The 26,912-nt window shown below is 43.1% G+C and overlaps 1 protein-coding gene across 2 annotated transcripts; it reads left to right on the plus strand.

The window, feature by feature from the left end:
- The first annotated feature begins 40 nt into the window (after window positions 1-40).
- Window positions 41-26,816, plus strand: PDCD11 (programmed cell death 11). Of its 2 annotated transcripts, none has more exons than XM_086752480.1 (36): window positions 41-103; window positions 933-1,044; window positions 1,631-1,762; window positions 1,936-2,103; window positions 2,995-3,156; window positions 3,786-3,909; window positions 4,278-4,459; window positions 5,035-5,142; window positions 5,592-5,798; window positions 6,126-6,250; window positions 6,876-6,936; window positions 7,645-7,791; window positions 7,915-8,166; window positions 9,012-9,155; window positions 9,849-10,049; window positions 10,618-10,788; window positions 11,174-11,393; window positions 13,522-13,674; window positions 15,578-15,693; window positions 15,867-16,387; window positions 16,879-16,941; window positions 17,410-17,518; window positions 18,041-18,130; window positions 18,449-18,551; window positions 19,063-19,240; window positions 19,896-19,952; window positions 20,459-20,581; window positions 20,896-21,018; window positions 21,212-21,407; window positions 21,821-21,943; window positions 22,276-22,419; window positions 23,460-23,710; window positions 24,346-24,514; window positions 24,787-24,940; window positions 25,515-25,680; window positions 26,294-26,816. In XM_086752480.1, exons 2-36 carry the CDS (start codon window positions 943-945, stop codon window positions 26,463-26,465), a joined length of 5,517 nt encoding a protein of 1,838 aa, XP_086608606.1. In that variant the 5' UTR covers window positions 41-103; window positions 933-942; the 3' UTR covers window positions 26,466-26,816. The 2 variants fall into 2 exon arrangements, with proteins under 2 accessions (XP_086608606.1, XP_086608605.1); XM_086752479.1 differs by lacking the exon at window positions 41-103 and adding an exon at window positions 152-216.
- The last annotated feature ends 96 nt before the right edge of the window (window positions 26,817-26,912 follow it).

A 26,912-nucleotide genomic window follows, 5' to 3' on the forward strand; every position in this document is an offset into this window, starting at 1 on the left:
CTCGCGTGGGGCTGCCGGTCCCGCTCCCCCTTCCCGTCCCGGGCCTCCCCCGGCGGCAGCGAGCGAGGGGCTGCGGGAGCCAGCGCGGCAGCGGCCGGGGGAGGTAAGGCCCCTGCGGGCGGAGCTCCAGCCCTGCCCGGTCCAGCTGCGTGGCGGCGGGGCCGGTGCAGCCGGCTCGGTCACCGGCCGCGGTCTGTGTGCTTAGCGAGCCCGTTGGTGAGGCATGCCGTGGTGAACTGTAGTTTGTTGTGTGGGGTTTTCTATGTTTAACAGCCTACTTTAAATTTGACAAAGTAGCGTTTCAGTGCTAATTTCTGTAGAAATACTGTTGACTAAAGTAATAACTAGCATGGGAGTCGTGGGCTAATCAATAATGTGTTCTTTACAGATTGAACCATAGTAAGGTTAAACGTATCTTTTAAATATATATATAGAGAGATAGCTTATGCAAAAATGTGTCAAATTATGTGAACTTCTAAGGGTGGTATCCAAAAAGTAAAAACGTGGACCAGACAGACTCTAACGTTTCACTCACACCTTTCTCCTTGATGGCTGAAGCTGGTAATTTCGGCTTGTCCACTGAATATAATAAATATCTGTTCTGGAGGCTTACAGCTAAGGCAGTTTTATGAGTGTCTGTGTGGTGTGCCAAAAATGCCTTAAGAAATTAGTACTTTAGTCTAGTAGAATGGTACAATAGTAAAAAGTGTTACAGATGTGCATATTTAGATGGACCGTTGCAACACTTCGGTGTGGTCAAATGTTAAATACATTTGGACATGAGTTTCTGTTGTGTCACTGACTAACTGCAAAGCAGCCATCTGAATTCTGTCTTAGTTTGGGGATAATTCACTCTTAGGTCTCTTCAGTGTTTGTGAGGAACAAGTGTGACAACTGCACATTTAATCTCTGTTTTGTTGTTTGTCCTGTAGAAGTGCAAGCATGGCATCCGTGGAAGAAAACTTTCCTAGAGGGGGTATCCAGAAAAAACCTACAGAGGGAAAAACGCCCAACCCAAAGTTAGAGCGGGACAATTTGTTTGATGTACGTTGTTTGCATATTCTTGATTAACTCTTCTCAGAGCTCTTCCAGTGTCAGAATATGACCTGCCATCCTCCCCAACCCTTACTTCTGTAGTGAACTGTAGAAGAGACTTCCAGAAAGAGATAACTGCTGATGTCTGCCTTTCTACTGATCTCTTAAAGGTTCCTGATGTCTGATGCATGTTGGATGTGATGACAAAAAAGTTCCATCAAGATTATTGGTCAGGCTTTAGCTTTTGAACTTTCCACAAGCATCTTATCCCGAGGTGCTTGTGTAGTGAGGCTAGCTTTAGTGGAGGTAGATTAAGCTTGATCTTTCTTTTTCTGTCAGCAGAGTGTGGTGCTGATCACTTGCTTCACTCCCTTCCATTCCCAAGATTCACAGTTCTATAAATTATCAGCCTCCGCCCACAAGGGGATATTTTGGAATACCTGCATGTAGGCTTACAGCAGTTACCAAGATTATTCTCTTTTTTTCCCCTCCAATCTTAGTATTTTCTTCTAATTTTATTCTTGGCAGCAGAGTTCTGCCTTAGTGCAAAGTTCATCTCTTTATCCACTTTTATTTTTTTTCCTCTCTGCTTTAGGTGCACCATGAAGAGCAATCTCAGAAAAGAAAAAGGAGCCAAAAGGATCAAGGAAAGCAGAAAAAATTCAAGGCAGACAAGATTGCTGCTGCTAAAGACAGTATTTTGAATATCGAACCACTCACAGTTGAGGTTTGTGGATAAATTGATTTTGTGTGCATCTCTCTTCTGGGCTCCGTAAAAATGATGTATTCTTCCTCAGTACACTTGTGAAATACATCATGATTTGGGACAAAAATGTGTTTACCACCCTGTTGCCGCTGACTTGCCAAGATATCCACCATATGCTATTCTTTCTTTCCCAGGCTCTCTGTGAGGGGATGCTGCTCCTTGGTTGTATAAAAGAGGTCAGTGACTATGAGCTAGTCATCAGCTTGCCCAATGGACTTTCAGGATTTGTGCCAGTCACGCAGATCAGCGATGCCTACAGCAAAATGCTGAGCAAGCAGGTGGCCCAAGGAGAACTCCTGGAGGTGAGACCTTGGACTGGGGCTGTGATTTGTGCCTGGGAGCTAGGGAGTGTTAATACTACCTCACAACCAACCCTGAGGTCTTGCCTAGGAGCCTGGTTTCTGGTGTCTTGCAGCTGACTTGTGTTTGATTGCCTGTAGTGCCTTCGCCTTGGCTAAATAGTCCGTGAACTTCATAGAGAGCCTGTTGAACATGGGGAGATTTGTGCTACTGTTCTGCTGCTGAGGCTAAATACTGATCCCGTGCTGTAGGCAATAGTGGGAAGAAATTAGGGAAGTGGCTGGAAGATGATGTGAGGGCGTGGGGATTAGCATGGTCCTTGTGATTTAATTGTGTTGCTGCATGCAGTGTGCTGCTGCATAGTGCTAACATAGACTGGCCTTCGTTTGGAACTGGCTTTTCCAAGCAAACTTTGCAATTTCCTGATAATTACAATTGCTAGACAGAATGTGGATGGAGTAATCTCTTATCCTGTCTCTCTAGTGTCAGCACTCCATACATTTTCCTAGAGCGCTGAAGTGTGGAATGTGGTATCTGCCAGGTGTGCTGGCCTTTCGGTGGTAGTGGTTTTCCCTGCTAAAGATGGAGGTGAGGTTAGGGTCGCTGTTGGCCCTGCAGCTGCAGCCTCCCAACTCTGGCCCACACAGTATTCCTTTTTAAGCAAAGCAGAGCCTAGTAGGCTTGCTAACATCATGCAATGTCATCCCTGCCTCTATATTGAGATCCTGGTGTTTGTGGCATTTCTTGTCTTTTGTTGCAGTGTTGACAGAGAAACAGGACTTTCCTGTGGGATTTTGATTTCAAAAACTACTTCAGTAACAAATTCTGGCCTTCTTATATTATTTAACATTGTGAAATCTGTATATTTATCTCTTGATCGTCTTGCTGGGCAGGACTTGCATTCGCTCTTGGACATGTATTCTCCAGGGACACTGGTGAGGTGCATCATAACCAGTGTTGAGAAAAGTGCTGATGGACGTCGGAGTATCAAATTATCCATCGACCCCAAGAAGGTCAATAAGGGTCTGAACGCCTCAGCGCTGGCATCAGGCATGGTACGTCTTCTGGGTCTGTCAGCCTCTAGGCTTTGGAGGCGCTCCTGGCACAGTGCCTGGGGAAACACTTCAGTTTGTCCTTGCATGAGATCAGAGAATAATGTGGTGCCGCTCCCACCATGGAAGAAACCTGGGAGGGGAGGGCAGTATCGGGTCTTGGTTCCAGGTTGTCACTCATAAAATCCATTCACCTGGTTCTGTTTCAGTATGTACAAGTTATTTAATGACTTATTTCTGAGTATGTTTCTTTGTTGTTTATACAGAGAATAATATTTAACCTGCTTTGCAGAGTTGCTTATTTGTTTAGGTTTTGTGTTTCCAACTGTATGGTTGCAGGCATGTGCCTGCAATTAGAGCACTTGCTATTTTTGAGCATCCCAATTTTTTCCCCTACTGGTTTGTGAACCCTATATGCGTGTAGTTAGATAAGGGTAGAGTTGAGATCCCACTGCCAGATGAGCTCTGTAATAAGAAAGAATGTAGTGTTCTTTCTGCTGCTTTGGAAAACTCGGCTCTCTCCTCACGAAACAAGGGAGTCTTCAGCTGGGGAATCTCTTAACAGATGTGCATTGTTTTAAGACCCAGCTGTTTCATCACATGACTGAATTGCAGTGCTTCCCTCCCAACAGCTGCTCTCTGGCATTGTGTCTAGCATGGAAGACCATGGCTACCTCATTGATATTGGAGTCAGTGGGACTCATGCTTTCCTGCCTCGCCAGAAAGCCCAAAATTACATCAAAGCAGTCAAGAGAGGTAAGGAGTAGTGCAGGAGGAGTTGCTGAGGTTAAAGTGGAGGTGGAGATTGATGAAGATTTGAGATTGTTATATCTGTGGTGTTAATGCACCTCAATAAGATTGGGTCAAGGCGGAGTCTTTGTGAGCCGCTGAAAACAGCAGTTTTATGGCTGGTCTGCAACAAGCCATTGGGTTTCAGCCTGTTTTCTGACAGACTGTGTTACTGTTCCAAGCCCATCCATCTCTGCTGTCAGCAGGCTTCTCTTAGAATCAGAGGAGTTCTAGCTTCTTAAAGTAGAGGGAACTCTGAAAAAGCGTTGGAAAAAGTGGGAGGGAATCCCTGAGTGTTCCTGGTGGAGGTTTTATGCTGTGACTTGTGTTTGTAGGACCTGACTTGAAAATAGGCCAGAATCTGAACTGTGTAATTGTGGAAGTAAAGAATGAGGGAAGAGTGGTCCGTTTGTCCGTTGATCGATCAGAGGTTGCTGCATCCCTTGCCACAGAGCGACAGAACTGGACACTCTCTAATTTATTGCCAGGGCTGGTGGTGAAAGCTCGAGTGCAGAAGGTAAGCTCTGGTTTGGGTTTGACTTTTTTGGTTTTGGTTTTTGTATTTTTTCAGTCTTGCTGGAGGTAGGGAGACAGGTGTAGTAGAGATGGAAGTTTATGCCCTGGAAAATTGTGTGCTTGGTCTCAATTACTTTACAATAGCAAGCATTCTTAGCTGCTAGACACTCCCTCCACTTCATTCACCTAAGATCTATTCTCTGTCTTGGTTCTGATGCCATGAGTGTAAAGGCTTCTGCCTGGAATTGGTGATGAAGCCTGAAGCAGAACAAGATTCATTTTGTGCTTCTCTGACCTTTGCCTAGGAAAAATATTCCACAGGTTAGCAGTAGTTTTCAGATTAAATGCAGCATTATAAAAAAAAAAAAAAAAAAAAAAAAGGATTGATTTTGCACAACAATGTAGAAAGCAGAATTGATAGCGGATTTCCTGTCTGTAGTGATGTGCTTGTTTAGCATTAGCGTGACGTTAGCACTGACAGTGCCTTTTTGTGAAGTGCATGAATTACTCTCTGTTTCTGAGGTGTGTGAAAACTGAGTGCAGTTTTTTTGGGCATCTTTTCCTTCCCCTTTCTAGCTGGCCCCACTGGGGATCAAGTTGAGCTTTCTGTGTTCCTTCACTGGCATTGTGGATTTCATGCACATGGACCCAGAGAAATCCATGAACTATTCTCCAGATCAAGTGGTAAGGAGGGTGAAGGATGGCTGGAGTTGGTATGTTGCTCACAACATCTCTTATCTTCTCCAACATTTCAGTGGAATAATCTCTGAAATCTTACTGATGATAGCTGTCTGTCTCGTCTTTTATTTGAATTACTGTCATGGCTGCTTTAGTGTTGTAAAGAGCAAAACCATTCCTGGGGTGATGGAAGACTTATTTGGGAAGCATGAGAGACTTGCAAGTGATGTAAGATTTCTTGTGTGGTCATGTACCAGACTAGCCCATAAACAACAGACAGAAGCAAAAGTTCATCGTCTGTGACGCTTAGAACTGAAGTGATGTCTTAGTAGCAATGTTGGGAAGAGCTTGTACAAAGAATTCAGATACCAAGCATAATATCTAAAATCATGAGCAATGTGCCTTTCTCCTCTTTTGTTTACAAACTTGTGTTTTACAAACATATCTTCTCTCAGGTGAAAGCTTGCATCCTCTCTGTCCACCCCACCTCCAAGGTGGTGCGGCTTACTCTACGGCAGGCCTTCCTCCACCCTGGAGGATCCCCCAACCAGCTCTCCAGTGATCGCATGGGGGCAGTGGTGGAGGAATCGACAGTCAAAGCTTTCTACAAGCAGTTTGGTGCCATCTTTGAGCTTGATGATGGCACTCTTGCATTTGCACGGGTAAGTACCAGGGCAGTGAGGGAAGTCCTTCATAGCTGTCTTAGCCTCCTGAAGAAGGAGGCTAGGAAGAGGCTTTATTTTCTACCTTTACATTCTTTGTGAGACAAATACAACAAAATTACGACAACGGGGAAGGTGTTTGCCAAATCATACCTCTCCGTGTTCAGGTTGGAATGTAGAGTGGTTGTTTTGGAAGAACTGGTGAAACCTGCTGCACAGAGCGAGTGCGTTAGAGGAATGATTTTGTCAGATGCTACCACTTCAGCCTAAGGTCTATATCAGTGCTTCCATTTCCTGAACACTAAATTGTAATTTGTTTTTTTCTAGTTGAAACATCTTTCAAAAAACAGAAAATCCTTTAAGCCTGGGGCATTTAAGGCAGGCTACAAACATAAGTGTCGGATCATTGACTACAGCCTGATGGACGAGATGTGTATTGTATCTCTGAAGCAGTAAGTTTTATAGACTCTTCCAGAAAATTGTTTGAAGGATTAGAAGAGTTTGGTCAGGAGTGGAAAATACTACATAACTTTGCTGGACTGGAACTTGCCATTTAGCATTTTTGGCTTTTATCCGTTGTCTCACATGAGGTTGTCTGGGAATCTCGCATATCTTCCCCGTACTGTAGGGAGTACAGTACTGACACCATCAGTATAGTTGGTGGGCTAAGGCACAGAGATTATTTCTGCTGAGCTCACGTCAGAAGACTGTGGCTGAACAGGAAATTGAACCTTGATCTTCCAAGTCCCACTCCGTTTGTTCCTCCCTCTTAGTATTTCTGTCTGTGTGGCTTTAAGCAATGCAGGTGATGGCTTCCCCTGTCACGGAGCCATGGCTGGTGGCCGTAACTGTGTGGCTGTTTCCTAAAATGCAGCCAGGTGAACCTCTCTGAACTCTGTCCAGAGAGCTGTTTTGGGAGGTGGGCCAGTTGGAATAAAATACAAGAACTCTGGAGTTGTAGAGTGCTGGAGTGTGTAGGGGATAATGGGGAGAAGGCAAAGAGGGGATTATTTCCTCTTATCCTGGATTTCTTTCAAATTGACTGATTGGTCATCTCTTGCTGTGTCTCTTTTCTAGTCAGATTATTGAAGCGCGGTTTCTGCAATACCAAGATATCCACACAGGAGATGTGGTGCAGGTGAGCTTCTAAAGGACTGAAACAGTACTATGTGGCAGTTATACTTAGAGCAGTGATCTAACTAATCTGCATTTCCTCTGCCTAATATGTATGTTCCACCTCTGATTCTGACTAGTGATACAAAAATGAGGAGAAAAACATCTCCTTGCTGAACTTTGTTAAACAGGATGTGATAGTTTTCTTCCCCTATTTTGTTCAGATTTCCATTCGTGATGCTGCTGAGTCAGTCAGATTTTAGCCACAGTCAGCCATTTATTTATGGCCGTGGATACAAGTTTAGAAAGATTTTGGTGAAAGAATCTAAAAGTCTTTTTGCACTCAAAGTAAAAGTGTGTATGTCTACTATCACAATCAGCTAATGGGCAGAATGTTACTCAGTTATGACCATTCTTATGTCTGAATTGTGACTGTATTGGATACATCTTTGGTAACAATTTTAGTTCACCAGAGTCAATAGGGATTTTGCAGAAGTAGCCTATGCTTAAGGAAAAGAGGCTGTGAAACAACCTTATGGAGTGTGTAAAATTAATGGGTCAGATTGGTTGGGTGGAATGTGGGTTGGAGTGAGGTTTTGTTTTTTTTTTTTTTTTTGCAAGATGATTACATTTAGCGATAATAGGTGATGCAGCATCTTGGCTGTTTCCTGCCTGTGCATGGTCTACTTTTCATCCTGAATTTATTGATCCTTTTCCCTATTTTGGGTTCTAGGGCAAAGTATTTGCTTTGAAACCCATTGGGATGCAGGTGAAAGTGACTGATGGCATTAAAGGCCTCGTGCCGTCCATGCATCTCGCTGATGTGATCCTGAAGCAACCTGAGAAGAAGTACAACATAGGAGATGAAGTCCAGTGTCGGGTGAGAGCTGCTAGGGAGAGTCCTCAGCTGCTTTGCACCCTTTCATTCTGAGTGTTTAGTGGCTGGATTGGTCAGACAATGGCAGATGTGCTTTTTAAACCTTCTTGTACTCCATTCTTGTAGGTGCTAGAGTGCAATCCTGCAGGAAAGAAGCTGATTCTTACTCTAAAGAAAAGTCTTGTCCAATCAAAGCTTCCAGTTCTCTCCAGTTATGAAGATGCAAAACCAGATCTGATCACACATGGCTTTGTGGTGTGTGCAAGGGAGTTTGGCTGCATTGTGAAGTTCTACAATGATGTCAAAGGTCTGGTACCCAAGAATGAGCTAAGCTCAGAACCCATATCTTGTCCAGATAAAGTCTTCCAGGAAGGCCAGGTAATAAATGTACCTATGCCATGCCTTGTGTTTGAATGCAAAAGAGAATTCTGCGGTTGAGTTGGCCCCAGCATGGATTTTCCCCTAGAGGAACCAGCTACACCAAGAGATGTTCATGTCCTTTCACTTGAAGTAATAGGGGCAGCTCTTTTTTGGGTATTTCACAGAAGCGTCTTTGTTCTGGTGTGCAGGAGGCACCATGGTGTGTGATACAGGGATGACACTTGGTTGAGTTAACGGGATTTTAGTGGAAGTTTGGGATTCTAGGCTGCAGTTTCTTCTAAGGAAGTTAAAAGTCTTACCTACAGAATCAGAAAGATAAGGTTTTCTGCCTCTGCATTATTCTAGTTTTCCTGTTTGTTTAAAATCCTGCATATCTTAAACCAGGCACTCTGAGAACCGTGCTGTTCACCAAGTTCTGGTCTTTGTTGTGGGCAAGCTGATAGAGATCCTGGCCCTCTTCATTACTTTTTGTGGTGCTTTTATTTGTCTTTATGCTGCTATTTGTTGGCTGGCTAAGGAGAAGGGTAATTTTCTAGTCAAGATTTCTGACTGCAAATCTGGAAATGTGAATTTTATTCTCAACTCTACTTCACACCTCCCACATACTTTTGGCAAGTCATTTAATGATTATGTACTTCCATTTTCTGTCTCTCTGATCAGAAGGACATTTGTCTCTGGTTGAAACTGTTAAGTTACAGTCATTGGCCCGCTATCTTAGGGGTGAGAGAAAAGTGTAGTGTGTATGCATTACCCTGGCTCATTTTGTAGGTGGTAATACACTGAGGTGGAGGGTCAGCTGAAATGAACTTATGAACTTCTGTTTTATCTGTTTTTTTCTGCAGGTTGTTAAAGTAATGGTCTTAAAATGTGAGCCCCAGCAGGAAAGACTCTTGTTGTCCTTCAGGTTATCGAGTAAGCCTGCCTTGGAGGACAAAAAGGAAGGTACTCCAAAGAAGAAACAGGAAGTGAAATATCAAATAGGAGAGGTATTGAATTCAGTGACTGCTCCCTTTTTTTTGCCTTTTCCTACTCCTTTCCAAACAATTTGGTATCATTTTGAACAACTTTGCTTCAAGAGAAGCTGTTAGTGGTCAGGAACTAGCATTAAATGTGCATTTCTTACTACGTGGTTGGTCTCCTGGATAAAAACAAGGATCTCTGTTGTCAGAGGTCAGAATAAAGGAGTTTCAGGACAGTCCTTCTGGAAGTATCAATTAGTACTCCTACTCTGAGGTGGAGTCATCTTTCTTTTGCATATTACTGATGTTCTCACTCCAAAAGCAGCTGCTTTTGATCCCTGGAAAAAGATAACTTCAGAGAAATGTTTTGAAAGCTTCCCTGTGGTCTTTGGAACGAACACAGTTTCTAACACACTGCAGATATTGCTAATGGAGGAACAGGACAGTTCTAATCTTGTTTAAATTATTCCCATTGCCCTTCAAATAGAAGTCACAACCAAGAGAATGTTTCTAGCTCTTGATTTCTCTGAGAGCTGGGAATTACTTTTATTGTACTATCAACGTTGGCATGTTTTTGAGGCTCAGCCCCGTTGATGTGAAATTTTCTCTGGGAGGCCATATCAGACCCTCTGCAGCACAGCATTTGGTACCATGTGCATCAAAAGGGATGACTTCAAAGACACTTGGAATTTTATATCACTATGTTTGTTTTCTTTTCAGATGGTTGATGTGAAAGTCTTGAAGAAGAAAGATAACGGGCTAGAGGTTTCTGTCTTAGAAGATGAAGGCAATGTCATGGCCTGGATTCCCACAGTGCACCTCTCTGACTCTGTTGCTAACTGCAAGCTCTTGTGGCACTGTCTTCAAGAGGGAGATGTCCTCCCAAGAGTTATGTGTCTAAGTGACAAGGGAGGGCGTATCGTATCCTTTGCTGCCTCAACTAGTCAACAAAGGTGGGGCGGGGAGGGAGGTATTTGTCAGGAATCCAGAGCATCTACAACAAATAGAAGATACACAGGTTCGTGTGTTGAATTGAAAGTGCCTGTTAAGGTAGCAATGCTTCAAAGAGTCCTTATAACTTGTTTGTGTTAAAAGTGAGGCTCAGCTGCTACTAGCATCCAATCAGAACCAGGAGTTGGTTTTGAGTTGACTGATCTTCCCAACCAGCTCTGGGCTGTTAATCATATCACAATCTTAGCAATTTTTTTTTTCTGTTTTTATACCAAAAATCAGAACTGAAGTATTAGGAAGTTGACCTTTCTGTAGTGTGAAGCATACATCTTTAATGCTGAGCAGCTTGAGAGACATCGGTTGCTAAATTTTAGTGTAGAGAGATCAAGATGGTAATTGGAATTGTAGAATTTTGGGCTTCTGTACTGTCTAATCTGCAAAAACTGCTCCAGCCCAATGGTTAGCAGCACCAAGAGATTTACTTGGCAACAGGGTCGTTTCATTGATCTTTTCTCGTTTTTCCTAACTGGTTGTTCAGATCTTGAGCAGAAAGTCTGCAGTAATTTCTGCTGTACAGGAGGAGCAAGTTGTGAGAAGTTTCTCTGAAATCCAGCCTGGGATGCTGTTGACTGGTTACGTGAGGAATGTGATGCCCTTTGGAGTGTTTGTGGAGTTCCCTTTTGGTGTGACAGGACTGGCCCCTAAAGTGGTAAGCAATGCATTCACTTCAGTAAACAGCATGTATGTAATCAGGCATGCGTGAAACATGACTTTTAGCACAGGAAAAGTAACAAAGAGGGAACAATAGAACTGTGGATCCCACATTTGTACAGCTTCAGTACAGTAGGGTAGGGTAAATGCTGCTTTTAGGTCTGTGTTTTAATTCACTTTCAAAATGGAATAAAGTGAGCTTAAGTGTCAAAAAAGGGTTTCATGTGACTTGAATAATTTGTTTTAATGGATGGCTTTTCTTTAGTTTCTCTTACTCATTTTCATGAAGTCTTAACTCAAACCCTTCTTTTGAACAGCCCTGCAAGTGGCCGATAGCTAGCATCTGTCTCAGTAACCCTTACCCCTTTGTTCCCTTTGCACAGAGCATGAGTGACAAGTTTGTGACAGACACCAAGGACCACTTTGCGGTGGGACAGACTGTGATAGCAAAGGTGATGAGCATGGATGAGGAGAAGCAGCGTGTGCTCCTCAATCTGAAGGTGTCAGAGTGCAGCTCAGGCGATTCTGCTGCAGAGAGCTTTACCCTGCTGAATCAATATTTCAAGGAGATGAAAGAAATCAGAAACTTGTTGAGAAGAAGAGGTAAAAGATTGTATATGTTCTGCTAAAGGGGATCATATAAAAAAAAGGGACCCTAGAGGAACAAAAAGGGAAGAAAGGGAAAACAATTTTCTTTTAAGTGAAAGAAAGGTCAGTTCCAGCACAGACTTAGCTTCCAAGAGGAGCTTGTGAGAAGAAGGATGTGTGTGCAGTGTCTGCCATTGACAAGGCTTTTTGGAACTATAGCTGGAACAAGCCAAAGCAGCTGCTCTTTTCATTGAAGTCTGCTAGACTTTTTACATTGATTTCAGGTTGAAGCTTAGAGAATTAGAAATAAGAGGATAAATAGATGAACTGTGAGGTCCATATATCAAAAGAGGAAGGGATATACAATGGTGCTGAAGGATGAGTTCGTTGTAGGGCCTGTGAAGGTGAAAATAAGGAAGACCAAAGTGAGACTGGATGTTTTGTGGACCGAGGCCATTTTCCAGCCTTGGAGAGGCTTTTTGGTGTGAATATTTGTCATAGTTTATGAATCAATCTAGAGATATTGGACCAAAGCTATCTATTGTGCCAACAGATCTCTAAGCCTATGGTTTTTCTGTTGGTTTTTGGGTGTTTTTTTTTTTTTTTTGTGGTTTGTTTTTGTTTTGTTTTAAGAATGACTTATGGAAGTCCAGAAAGAGTTTATTTCTGTGTGCCTGACTGAATTGCCATGAAGTACCAGTGGAGCAAAACAGGCTGCCTGGTGCCCAAACCTGAATTTTCACCAAATGCCTGAAAAGAGAATGGTGATAAGCAACATGGGAGGCTCTCATTGGGTGTAAACTCACATACTAGAAACAGACACTTAAGACATATCCCTGCTAATTTCCTAATGTTTAGGAAAAACAGCACGGGTGCCTGCCTGGATATTAGGATGACAAGCAGGATGGACATCACATAAATTCTTCTTTATACTCAGAAGTGATGGAAGGACAGAAGACAACTGGAAGTGGCCTGAGTCAGTGCATCACTGTCACTTGCTGTGATGCTGGAAGGACTGGGCCAGTTAGCTATCCAGTGGTAAAGCCATGGGGTTTTTTTCCCCCCTGGTGCTTTCTGAAGAATGATACATCTGTTTAAAGTGAATAATGCTTTTGGAGGGTTAGAGTAATAAAGGAGAAGGCTTTGATTTAAGAACTTCTTCACTTGCCTGTTATACACTGCAGGCAGCAGGTGCTCTTACTGCATTTCAGCAAATAGTCCTCTCTTTGTCCATCAAAATAAAGAGGAAATGTTGACAAAAGTAAAGATGTATATTATTTGTATGCATACTGTAGTTGCTGGTTACTCATAACTGATGAGAAATTACCATTTGTACCTTCATCTAACAGTGCTTTTTAAACTATGACAGTGAAGGACACTAGCATTGTTTTTTATTGGCAGTCAAGAACGGCTCCTCCTAGTCTCATGGTACAGAAATCCACATTTGTGCATGCTGTGATCATCAAGTTGGTTTTTATTGCTGATACTTGTGCATGGGTTAACTGATTTTCAGAGGAATTTTTCAACTACCCTGAGCCTTAGCCAGGATCTGCTCAACTAAAATCTATAGCGATGCCTTTACTAGCTTCAGTATAAAAATAATTATGCTGGCACTCAAGTGCTTGTGGTGACCCAAACTTAGTACTTGCATGAGAATGAAGTTATGCAAACAGATTTGCCTACTTGTATTACAGGTTTGCTGAATGAGTCCTCCAGCAAAGGTTTTCTCACATGCTATTTTTCTAGTGTTAGGAATACTAGATATATTGCAGTGATCTTTTTATATCCCGTAATGTTTAATGTTTTGTTTCCTGTAATTGTGAAGTGACATGTCTGTTTTGTGTTTTTAGTATTAATCTATTTTGCTTCAACCTTTTTCTATATGCAATGCTGTGACAGTGTTTATATAAGATTGGAAAATGTTCTCTCCAAAGCTATCAGATCCTTAATTTCTCAAAAGTATTTCTACTTTGATTAAACCTTAGAATTTACTTCTTTGTATTCAGGAGCCTAAACTCTGTTTTCTGTTATCAAGGTGGATATAAATTCTTGTTTATGCTTTCTTGAGCAATGTGAAAACTCTGTTTTGTGAAGAAACAGCATAGACAAAACTGATTTCTCACTTTTTCTTTGCTTTGTTTAGAGGAGTCCAGCATGGCCCAAGGCCTCTGTGAACTAGTGCCTGGGAAGGAGCTGCAGTTGGTCGTGCAAGATGTGAAGGAGGATGGCTCAGCACTGTTCAGTGGCAGCTGTGTCACAGGCTTGACTGTGACAGCCACTCGCTACCATCTGGGAGGTGAGGATTTTATCTTTGACTGCTTGCTTTGGTTTTTGCTCTTGTACTTTGAAACCTCTGTCCTGAAATTAATTCTGAGTAACAAACATGCGAGGAGTCTGATCCAGACTTGGGATGGGTTTAAGGAGTAGTTTAGTTCCTGATGTGTTGCTGGCCCATTTGCATGATTCAGAGGATATCTTGTAAACCTGCCTGTGCCTCTGTTACACCATCTGTAAACTGGACCTAATCATGCTTCGTATCTTGGCCTTATTTCTGGCTGGCTACTGGTCTTCGTGCCATTTGTGTTCAGTATATTTATCAATGATCTGGATGCAGGAGTTGAATGCACCATTAGCAAGTTTGATGATGATACCAAACGGGCAGGTGCTGTTGACTGTCTTAAGGGACAAGATGCCTTGCAGTGGGATCTAGATAGACTGGAGCATTGGGCAGTGATTAATGGGATGAAATGGTCTGCACCTAGGATGGAGTAACACTGGACACACATATAAATTGGGAGAAGAGTGCTGGAGAGCAGCCCTGCAGAAACTGATCTGGGGTTGCTGGTTGACAGCAGGCTCAATATGAGTCAGCAGTGTGCCCTGGCAGCCAAGAGGGCAAACCACATCCTGGGGTGCATCAAACATAGTATAACCAGCCGGTCAAAATAGGTGATTATACCGCTGTACTCAGCATTGGTGCTCACCTTGAGTACTATGTGCAGTTCTGGACCCACAATTTAAGAAGGATGTGAAGATCCTTGAATGTTTCCAGAGGAGGGCAACAAAGCTGGTTAAGGGACTGGAAGGAGTGTCTTATGAGTATTGGCTGAGGACTTCGGGTTTGTCTGGTTTGGAGAAAAGGAGGCTGAGGGGTGACCTCATTGCTCCCTACAGCTCCCTGAGGAGAGGAAGTGGAGCGGGAGGTGCTGATCTCTTCTCCCTGGTATCCAGTGATAGGACACGTGGCAGTGGTTCAAAGCTGTAACAGGGGAGTTTTAGACTTGACATTAGGAAGCATTTCTTTACTGGCAGGGTGGTCAAACACTGAAACAGGCTTCTAGAGAGGTGGTCGATGCCCTGAGCCTGTCAGTGTTTAAGAGGCATTTGGACAGTGCCCTTGATAACATGCTTTAACTGTTGGTCAGCCCTGAATTAGTCAGGTAGTTGGACTAGACGATCATTTTGGGTCCCTTCCAACTGAAATATTCCATTCTATTCTATTAACTTGGGCATCTTGTGAAGTCTAGTTTGTGCTCTGAGGTCCTTAGTTGAAGCATACTGTATGTAGACAGTCTTAATACATGCTCCAACTTACTCTGTTTTCTTTCTTCTTACTTTAGAAACATGTTCCTTGGAGCATGCTCTTTCTGAAATTGCTGTTAATTTTTCTTTTAAATCAATGTGACTTTAAAACAGGACTGCAATTTCAGTACTGTTTCAAAAATTAAAGCAGAAAAGTGCCATATTATGCACCAAACAAGTGCATGGTGAGATAACAAATAAACCAATGAAACCAATGTGAACTGATAACTTCATCAGGAGTAATATCCTAGTACTTCTGCACTCAGAAGAGTTTCTTTGTTTCCTCAGCAACAGATAGACTGATGATGTTTTCGTGCAAGTGTTAGCATAATCTTTTTCAAAGCCTTTATTACCTTGAAGTTGTGTTTAGTCAACCTTGTTTGCATTATTTAAGAGTTATATCTTCATAAAAGAGATGACTTATACATCTGGCCATTAAGTTGACTTCAATACAGTAACATAGTTACAATTAGCAACTAGTAGTCTTTTTATCACTGTGGTCTTCAGGAATTAAACTGACCCATAGGCAACCGTTCCTATCATTGTGTGCCACTAGCTCAATTGCTCATGATTCTTCACTGTCATCAGGAGATAAATCTTCTTGTTCTTATTTGTAGACAAAAGTATTGTTCCTGGTGAGAAAATCAAGGCATTGGTTCTTCATGTGGATGTCCTCACATCCACGGTGTATGTTTCTCTTCGGGAAAAACTGCTAAAACAAAGACCCAAGCAAGTACGTGTTCAGCTTTTAGATCTACCTGTTACTGTTTGTCTATCAAACTTCAGGCAATTAGTGAATTTTGACAGGGTGGGGCGGGAGCTATTTCCTCCTTTACAGCTGTGGGAGGTAGAGTGGAGGGAATAAAAATCTCAACAGAGTAAATCACTATCTTAATTTCTGTCTAGCGACTCACAGAGAACTCCCAGCATTCTGCCATCGTGCAGCACATAGCAGAAGAGTTTGCCGTTGTGTCTTTGTTGGAAACTGGCCAGCTGGCAGCTATCCCCATAGCTTCTCACTTCAATGACACCTTCCGCTTTGACTCAGAAAAACTGAAGGTGGGACAAACAATCTCTGCAACCTTAAGAACAGTGAAGATGAATGACCATGGAGTCTTATTAGCAGTACAAGGCCCAGCAAAGAAGAATGTTTTTGTAAGGGTCCGGAACGAATCTGAGACAGCATTAGAAGAGATGCTTGCTGCTGTAAAACACTCGCTTTCCCTGGGGGATATTGTTACTGGTACTGTTAAATCTGTCAAACCAACCCATGTCACAGTTGCTATTGACGACAAACTGACAGGTTCAATCCATGCATCCCGGATTCTGGATGAAGTGCCCATAGGCTCTTTTCCAACGTATACTCTGAAAGCTGGACAGAAGGTGACTGCCCGAGTCATTGGTGGCAGAGAAGTGAATACTCACAGGTGGGAAAACATGCTCATAATACTGCTTCTGGAGGAATGCAAGGGGTGAAACAGTTACTCAGTTCAGATCATCTCTGCTGCTCCTTCTGTCACCAGATACTGTTCCAGCTGTCCTTGCTGGAGTAGTTGAGGCCTGAGGAAATCTGCTATTGTATTCTGAGATCCAGGTTTCAGTGAATTCGCTCTCTACGTGTGTCACTGTATTCATCTTTAGTATAGATTGCAAGGAAAAAAGATGTCTAAACTCTTAAGGTCCAGTGGCAGTCTTAAATGCAAGCTGGATTTGGCCCCAGGGACTAAATTTGCCAGAGTATTTTGAATGCCTAAATTGCCACTGAAATAATACTAGGAAGAACTGGAACTCGAAGACTTTGGTAGTTTTGGAGGGGGCTTACACCTGTTTGGTTTTTTTTTTGCCAATGCTGAGAGATTACAGATGACTGGGGCCTGGGGAGATCATGAGAAACTTTGATCCTTTTCCTGTTCTTTAGGTACCTGCCCATCACCCATCCGCACTTTACACAGTCCATTCCAGAGCTCAGCATTCGACCAAGGTGAGTGTTTGTTATCTGCAGGTGCTTCACAGACCTTGTGTCCTTGTACGTTCCCTCTGTTGTTCCTCCCATTTGTGAAGGAGTTGACCATGAGCAAGAAGCTCCACAGGTTTGCAGTGTGGCAAGGCCTCTTTTTCCCCTCGTTCATACTAACTTGGGTTTGGGAGCTGTGTTAAACGTCATACTGTTCTCATAGCACATGATTTCCTTTGAATATCTTTTTGACTTTAGGTTCTGCCAGTCTGGATTCTGGTATGTCCCTTCATGGCAGAGGGATTCCCTCTTAAGCCCAGGGAAGAATTAATTCCTGGCAGACGGATGCAGTTGGGGAGGGGATGGGGATGGATGTCACAAACGCATTGTCACAGGAGTACTGGCTGACCATAATCTCTTGGATTTCTAACTCCTATCTTCATCATTAGGACCAAAGCTGTCTTACTGATGTCTTCTTTCTTTGTTTGCAAACAGCGAAATTGAAGGGGAAGTCACAGCAGTGCTGAACCTTGAAGAAGACGGTGCCCTCAAGAAACGTGGACTTTACAATGTTGGACAGACAGTCACCTGTTTTGTGAAAAAGGTGAGGCCAGAGTCATCCTAAGAAGTGTATGGAGGAGGCAGCAAGTGGGGGTAACGTCAGGGGCCTTAGTTCAGACCTAAACACTGACAGTACTATGGTCTTCATTAGCTGTGAGAGTGGTCCGGGCAAAGTGCAGTGTCTTACAGGGAGGGAGGAGAAGGAAGTCACATTTTCTATACTTGATGGAGTCTTTCTGACTCTTCCTTTTTGACATGCTTGTTTGTGGCCAGCAGATGCTTCCCACTCTGCATTCTAGCAGAATGGCCTTTGAGAAATTGCATATGCCACCAGCACAAAGTACACTCACTGCTGGTCCCCTGTGTGCACTTGGCTGTGAACGATAGCAGCATTATATGTGTAAGAGTGGAAGACAAATCACCATTTTTGCTTGGTGCAAGAGCCAAGACTGGAGTAGTTCTTTCTAGCCTTAAAAATTATCAAATCCACCAGGGAAGGTGGTTTTTTTTTTTTTCCCCCCCAAGGTCTCATGCTGTATTCTCTGTTGTTTTGGTATCTTCTCAGTATAACATCCTCAAAAATTGGCTGGAGGTAGAAGTCGCCCCTGACATTCGAGGAAGAGTTCCTCATCTGCTGCTGTCTCTGAACACCAAGGTAAAAGACCATTACAGATAAGCTACACATTTCTTTTTTCTGTGCACATGGCTGCAAGTAGTGACTGCAGACATCTATACGAACTCATAGTCCAGTGCTCTGCCCTTTAGGCATCACTGCCTCTCACTGACAAGCAAGTACTATGCCTGTAGCTGGTTTGGCTCAGGATAGCAGAGCCATTGAAGCAATGCTGAGCTGTCAGTCAAGTGTACGCATCAGACGTGTTTAGAAAGTGTAAAGCTTCATAGGAGAACCATCAGTCAGAGTTGCACAAAGCTCCTTTTCTGGTAATAAGTGGAAATCTGTCTCTTCTTTCAGGTCTTAAAACATCCAGAAAAGAGCTTCAAAAATGGTCAGGCAATATCAGCTACAGTGACTGGAACAGATGTCACCGAAACAAACCTCTGCTTGTCACTCACAGGTATAGTAGAGCCTTAGCAGCAGGACTCCACTGCAAATGATGCTTTACCTAGAGGGGGCCTGCACGGACCCCTCAAGTGAAGATGTTACACTCCAGAGCCAAGCTGTACCTCCTTGTAGGACAGAACTAAGTCCTGGGACTCTGACCCAGATGTAGCAGTATGCAAGGCAAGAGAGGTCAGACCTTTAGACTAAAGAGTCACTTTCCTGCTGTCTCAGACTGAAGCCCTTCTCTGAGCCCTTATTAATATTTATCCTTCTGATCTCAGATACGAGATGGTACGTTTGTCAACGTTTGTCAGTTATTCTGGATCCTGGAACTGTGCAAGCAGGGGACCTCATCTGAGCTAACATGGACTGAGAGAGTGCATAGACTGCACCTTGCGAAAAGTTGATGCATTTAATATGTGACTATGCAACTAAAATCACCTTCATTGACTCATTACCCTTGTTGCTTTGGTTGCATACTTTTGGAGTATAATGAAGCCCTCTCCCACTTTAATTTCTTCCAGGAATTCAGTCACTGGAGCAGGGCACGATCACTATAGGCATGGTAACAAAGGTGACTCCAAACCTTGGTTTGACCATTGCGCTGCCAGGTGGGAAGACTGGCAAAGTCAGCATCTTTCACCTGAATGATACTTACGTGGAGAATCCTCTAGGTGACTTCAAGGTTGGCAAGATTGTCAGGTCAGTAATTCTCTTGTTCCTTCAAGCTCTAAGGCTTAGAAATATTCCCCCTTTGGTGGGGGGGGCCAGCTTTTTGCTGCCATGAGATGATGCCAGACCTATAAGTTTCAGTCTGTAGCTGAGAAGTAATGCTGACACATGTCTGTCTGGGTGAAAATCTTATATTTTCCATGTATGAAGAAGCCTCTCTTCAGCTGCCTGCTTGGACTGCGTTTTGAGAGTAGCTACTGTCTTAGCCAAGGTGCTGATGGGACTGAGGGAAGCCAGTTATCCCAGCTCTGCTGTGGTTCTGTGGGCTGTTTGACAAGTCAGTTGTCTTTACATTTGTAATGCATAAGTAATTGCATTTCCCTGCTTCACAGATTTGTTGAGAATGCAGGAGAGTGCAACAGACCAAGTGATTCAGCTGTAACAAACTTTAAGTATTTTGTACTAGCAATAGAGACTAAGTAAAGCAAGTGGATATGTTTCAAAAAGCCGGTTTTATGAACTATTGTGTCACGCTGGTTTGTGTTAGACAGCAAGTGCTTCAAGGGACAGAGCGGTTTGTTTCCTCTAGAGCTTCATTCTGTTAGTGAAAATATCTATTTTCTACCTATGACTTTTTTAACAGGTAAAAAAGCTTTCTGTTTCCTCCCCTTGCTCTACCATGCAGGTGTTACATCCTCTCCAATGAGAATGGCAAAATCCAGTTGTCTCTCCGACAATCCCGGTATGTGTCTTCCCTCCAGACTGTTGATCTACTTTTCAATGTTCAGTTGCATTTTAACCACTTTGGTTAAATGGCAAACTTGGTCCTAAATGCCTTCTAAAACCGAGCCTCTTGCTTTATCTTCTCTATGGAACATAAGTACATAAACTACGTGGAATGAAATGTCTTAGAAATAAGGGGGAAAAAAAACCCAAGCCAGTGCCGTGCCGAATTTCAGGTAGCATTTTACTGTGCTCATTTTTCTTAGTGTCAGAGGAAGCCAGGCTGATCTGGTTTGTTTGGCTTTGTTTACAGCAGCATGTCTATTGCCTAATGCTATGTACAGCTTGGCAGAGATGCAGACAGTCCCTTAGTACATTTGAATAAATTGAAGGGTGTCTCTGGTCTGGTATATTTTCCAGAAAGTACTAACTGTTGTTAATACCCATTTCTTTTTGTTGATATACAGAGCAGAGTGTGAATTACTCAGATGAGTACTTTAACTTCTCACGTCTCTTTTCTTTTAGGCTAAACCCAAAGAGCAACAGCAAAGTCGAGGATGTTGAAATAACATGTATTAACGATGTTAAAAAAGGCCAGCTAGTGAGAGGCTATGTCAAGTCAATCACTCCATCAGGTGTATTCTTTGGGTGAGTAGCATAAGAAAATTATAGTGGGAAATGAGAGATCCTGGAGAATTTACTTTGAATATACGATTCTGGAATCTTGTTTGAGGGTGGTCGCTGATGTAATGTGATGTTGTAAAATGAATTTGCTCTTGGGAATCGAGATCATTACTGCTTTCTTGAGCCTTTGAAATTAGAGTAGGGAAAATTTGGGTGGTGCAGTATAGAACTGGTGGTGCCACAGATAGAGTCACTGCACTTTTTTTTTTTTTTTTTTTTTTTCCTTCCTTTTCTCCCACTATGGAATACTTATTTTTTGGTTTTCCTCCTCTTTTCAGCTTATCCACTTCTCTTCTGGGCCGAATCCTGTTCCAGAATGTTTCTCCTTACTTTGTGCAGAAACACTCCTTATATGAAAAGTACCTGCCTGAAGGAAAGCTGCTGACTGCCAAGGTGCTTGGGTAGGTCTAACATTCTTTAAAAGGGGCCATGAATTAGTAGAAAGGAGATTGTGGAGGAGGACAGGATGGAAAGAGGGAGGATAAAAGCCAGGAAGATTTTAAAGAAGTTCATATCTTTGCAGTCGTTGTAAATGCTCTCTTTTTTTTTTTTTTTTTCTTTTTCTCTCTTGCTACTCCTGGCAACACATCATAGTGTAAATAGAAAACAAAAACACGTTGAGCTGTCTCTTCTGCCTGAGGACACTGGGATGCCCAACATCTTGCCTGAATCCCTAGGCCTACCACGATATGATGCAGAGGAAGAGAAAAGAGAGGCAGATGACAGGCAAAAGAGAGAAGAGCTTAAGCTGAAGACAAAACAGAGAAGAGGAAACTCTGAAAGTGAGCAGGTATGGATGTGATTGTGCAGGACATTAACTAAAGGACTTCGTTGGTCCAAATACTGAAGGGACTAGGAAGGTCCACTGGGATGAGGCTGAGGAATTACACCGAGTAGGAAAAAAAGATTAAATTGCATTGGAGATCAGCAAAGATCAAAACTCCTACCCAAATTGCATAGTTTAACTGAATTAGCAGCCTAGTTGTGTTGCTTATGTGGCCCATCCTGTTGGTCTTGGCACCGTGTGTAGATGAACATGGGTTTATTCTCTGTTGTCTCTGTTATGTGAGAGGATAGCAGGGGATGCTGTGCCAGGGCACCACCCTCTCTGTGCTCTCAGGTTCTTTGCTTGTGATCAGGATTGCCTTTAAGATTCATCCCAGTTGCTACTGTCCACTATCCTCTCATTTCCCCTTGTTGCAGGAGGCAAAGCCAAAAAAAAGGAAGATCTGCTCAGCAGATGAAAATGACAGTGGAATTGAGGTATATTACCGGGAGGAGGAAGATGATGACCAGGAGGAAGAGGCAGCTAAAAAGAAATCTAAGGTGAGAAGTTTGGAGGAGAACCTGAGCCTGAAATGACTTTCCAGCCCTATTGAGATATGTCAGTTTTGACTTGGATGACAATAAGTATCATTGCTGCAGATAAGAGTGACATGGACTGGTGTTTGTGTCATCTGAAAATGGTTTGAGATGGATTGAGTTTAAATTACAGCAAAGGTGACCAGAGTTTAACGTTTTTGCTAGTGGGCTGTTTGCAAGTGTGAGAAGTCAATAATACTGGACAGAGAGAAGCCACAAGCAAACAGCAGTTGTCTAATCTCAGTGTAAAAACTTCAAATTAAAACCCAGGGCATTCCCTGTCTTCCTCCAAACAGATAAAGAAACCTAGTGAAGCTCCCAGGCTGCAGGTTTCCATGGGCTTCACCTGGGATGAGGACCTGAATGCAATGAATGTACCTGTGCTGAATCAGAAGGAAGAGAGCTCAGAGAGTGAGGAAGAGGAGGATCCGCAGTTGAAGGTACTGTGTACTAGTGTTGTCTGCACAGGAGACACCACATGGTGGCTGTAATGTGATGTCTTGGTATTTGCATGTTGTCTGCCCCATGGCAAAGCCTTTTAACCCAAGGTAACATCTCTGACAGTGAATTCAGAACTTCCTTACCTACTCCAGACACTGGGCTTAGCAGCAGATATCTCTGAAGCAGAGGAGAAAAGGCCCTATTTTAGCATGGCTGCATGTTGACCTGCTAAAAGAAATATATTTAGTGTCAAACAAACATTTTGATGAAAGTAAAATTTCTGTGTTTGATGTCACCTCTGTTTTTTACTCTTCTGTGTGTTGTAAATTTACAGGAAAACCTGGAGATGAAAAACATTTTCAAATTATAGTCCTCTTATTTAGAAAAACACACAAAAAACCCCCTTACTCTACGCTGTAATTTTTTAGAAGCGTTTTCCAGTATGAGCAATTCAGCAAAATCGGAAACAAGCTCAAGAATTGCTTTCATGTTTGCTCTTCAGGATTTCCCTTGTTCCTCTAAACTCACCTTATAAAGGCCGTACATGGCTGATGCTTTGTTGGTGTAGCTGCCTTATGTGGAGAATTGTGGCACTGTCAGTTCGCAATTTAAACCTAAGTCACTCTAATGATCCAGTAACATACCCTAGTCTTCATACTTTCTCTCCATCTATCCTGAATTTTTACAGAGGGGAGGGTGGTGGTAAGCACTGGCCCAGAGGATAAAGTTGGAAGAATGAGAGGGAGAGGTGAAGTGCGAATCCTGCAGTTGGGGTGTGAGACTAGCAAAGTATTTGGTCTTTCAGTGTATTTCATTAAAATAAATTCGATTTACGGTACTGCTGCTGCTCATGGAGGTGTGAACTGTATGTGTCTGTGTGTGAAGGGATGGAGTGTGTGTATTGTTTCCTTTCTCTCTTAAACAGTTGGCCCCATCTCTTCTTGTGAAAACTGCCTAGCCTATCTGTGCTTTAGGTGGGCCTGCCTATTCCCATATGAAGTGCCTGCTATTCCCCAGTTCTCCTTTTTTCCTCTTTCAGATGAAGAAACAAACAAAGAAGGAGAAGGAGCTAGAGAAACAAAAGAAGGAGAAGGAGCTCTGCAAATTAGAGGCAGCCCTGATGGACCCCAGTCGACAGCCCCAGTCAGCAGACGACTTTGACCGTCTCGTGCTGGGCAGTCCCAATAGCTCCATCCTCTGGCTACAGTACATGGCTTTCCACCTCCAGGCTACTGAGATTGACAAGGCCAGAGCTGTGGCAGAGAGAGCGCTTAAAACAATCTGCTTCAGGTAATAATGGAGCTCTGTCTTTCTTTGCCCTAAAGAATAAATCATGGTGCAGTAGGGATGACAGGAGAAGAGCATTGGTTGTGTCATCACTGTGTGTGCATGCGTGTGTGGAGTGGCAGGCTCTGTCTGTGAGCTCAAGTGGGTTAAATGGTGGCAGTTGTCAGCTGGCCCTTTGAAGGTCTCGCCTGAGTCGCCACACTTGGCCTATAGCTGACTTGCTGCAGCTCGTGAGCGCAGTAACTCCTCAAGGCGTCACTGAGAACACAGACATAACCTCTGAGCTGTCAGAAGGTTTTGGAAAGACATAATGCTGTCGGTGATGATGTCCTTAAAACTTTTCGCTCTTTCCATAGGGCTGCACCCTTGTGTATTAAGTCATCTCTACAGCATGATTAAGTATATTGTGCTTTCTTGAATCATTCTTGTGGTTTTTAATTACAGACAACAGTGATCAAAAGTTGTAGTGTGAAACAACTGCTATGCTCTGTGCCAAAAGTGTTGTTTCAGTGAGCAGTATGCCACTTTCCTTTGCCCTTGAGACAGGCTGCAAGCCAGTGAGTCTTTGTAGGGTGGTTTGCAAAAAGCTGTTGGAGGCTGGTAAAAGGCTAAATATTCCTGTTCACATCTGCTTTAAGGGAAGAACAGGAGAAGCTGAATGTCTGGGTGGCTCTGCTGAACTTGGAGAACATGTATGGTACTGAGGAGACATTGATGAAGGTCTTTGAGAGAGCTGTTCAATACAATGAACCTCTGAAAGTCTTCCAGCATCTGTGTGACATCTATGCCAATTCTGAGAAGTACAAGGTAAGATAGTTCAAGCAGGTCCTGGGCACGTATTCCATTCAGTCCTGCCAGTAAACTACCAGTGCTGGCTGTATAAGCTTCCAGCTGTCAGATGTTAGATGTATCTTGTTCCTATCTGGGATTGATAGTTATGATTGACAGTGGACAAGGAACTGTTGAGACTTGCTTCTCTCTCGTAATTGTTTGGAGATACCTGGGCTAAGAGTAAGCGTTTTAAAGCTACAAGGCTTTATTAAGAAGCTGTGTGATCTAACCCAACTCTGCCCTTACAGCAAGCAGAAGAATTGTACCACACAATGCTGAAGCGTTTCCGTCAGGAGAAATCCGTGTGGCTGAAATATGCCTCTTTCCTCCTGAAGCAAGGCCAGACTGAAGCTACGCATAGGCTTTTGGAGCGTGCTCTGAAGGCTTTGCCCACCAAAGAACGTAAGCACTCTCCTCTCTATTCATAATGTGGACCATGTGTTGACAGGTCTCCAGTAGATGAGCTGCTCTCTGATATCTCTGCCCGTGACAATGTTTGAAATAAGTGAAAAGTGCAGCCAGTTGGTGCTAAACGTGCTGCCCTTTACTATAAAAGGAGGGGAGATTTCAGCCTGAATAACAATCCTAAACCCTCCTGTAATAAAATCTGCTGTGATGAGCAAAAGCAGGGCACCTAAAGCAAAGGAGATTTTCAGTCTTGCAGCCCACTAGAAAAATTCAGTTGGTCTTGTCCTAGGTTTGTGGGGCTGCCCGTAGATGTTGCAAGATGTATTTTGAATGTGAGACTAAATTTCTGTCTCCTGCAGAGAGCTGAAGTGGGAAGTGAACTCTGACCATTCTCTCTCCCATTCTGATCCTGGCTTAGTCCAGAACCACTTTATAACAGAGCCTTTTTTCTCTGGGTAGAGATGGTGCTGTCTCTGTGCCTGTCTCTGTTCTATGTAATTATCACTCATGTTTTTTTTATAGGGAAGAGGGCTGCTGTGATACCCTAACATGTCATTACTTGTTACAGATGTGGATGTAATTTCAAGGTTTGCCCAGCTTGAGTTCCATTTTGGGGACCCAGAACATGCCAAGGCCCTCTTTGAGAGCACCCTCAACAGCTATCCCAAACGGACAGACATCTGGTCCATCTACATGGACATCATGATCAAACATGGCAGCCAGAAGGAAGTACGGTGAGTTGTGCTACAGTAGGCTGGGAAGGGACAGAATATAGTGCTTGGAGAAACCCTCGAAAAGAGCAGAGGTACCTTGCAGCATGAGGTTGTGTAGAGCCTCCCAGAGCAGAGCAAAAGAAAATTTTGAAGAAAACTGGGGTGTGTGGAAGGGCTTATCCTTGCCAGGGCTGGGAAGACTCCAAGGCAATCCGTAGGGCAGAGAGGGGCCGATTTGTAAGTAGTGACAGAAACTAGAGGACTTGCACTGAGGTGTATCTGTCCCTCTGGAGGGATTTTTTTGTTGTATCTGAGGGGTGAGATGAAGCCCTTTTGTATCTTGTAACATAAAAATGGAGAAATTTTTTTTTTTTTCCCTTTTTCTTTTCTGGGAATTGACAAAAGAAAGTACACCTTCCCACAGTATGGATCCAGCCACCTCCACTTAATGAACACAGGGTCAAGTACAGTGGCTGGATCTTAGATTAAGTTGACCAGCACCTTTGGAGTTTTGCAACAAAATAGAAGGCTTCTGCTCCCCTGACTTTCTGCTCTTTGTTCAAATGCAGGATATGTGGCTTGTATTGAGTGCTGTCACCAATACAGCAATCTGAGTCAATTTGGTTTCTTGCAGGGACATCTTTGAGAGGGTCATACACCTGAGCTTGGCACCAAAGAAGATGAAATTCTTCTTTAAACGCTACCTGGATTATGAGAAGAAATTTGGTACAGCAGAAAGTGTCCTGGCTGTTAAAAGAGCAGCACTTGAGTATGTGGAGACCAAGAGTTCGCTTGCTGACACCTAACTACAGTGCAAGTAAATGCAGAGAGACTCAGCTCTCAGTGCAGTGTGGGAACTGAGGTGTGGAGTTCCACCATGAGGATCTGTGGACAGTGAGTTTCTGGAGAGTATTGATCTATGACCACACCAAACTGGAAAGAAACAAACAATCTAAGGAAAGGTAAAAGTTTGCAGCATTGTCCAGATGTTACAAATAATCCTAGTCTGTTGATGACTTTGAAGACACATTTTAAAATATAAACTGTTTTATAACCAATACAAACATCAGCCATACCTGCTTTCCTGTGGAAATGGTGCAGTTATGATCTACTGTTTTTAAGTACAGTGATGTCTTATAAATCGATTTCTCTCTTTGGCAACATGTCAGAGAAGATTCTTGGTTTTTGGCTGAATTAACACTTTGAAGGTTTTATCTCAAGTGCCTCCTCACATTTGGCAGAGCAACACAGAA

This window comes from Chlamydotis macqueenii, chromosome 7 (assembly GCF_036417535.1).
Source record: "Chlamydotis macqueenii isolate bChlMac1 chromosome 7, bChlMac1.mat, whole genome shotgun sequence".
NCBI classification, from domain to species: domain Eukaryota; kingdom Metazoa; phylum Chordata; class Aves; order Otidiformes; family Otididae; genus Chlamydotis; species Chlamydotis macqueenii.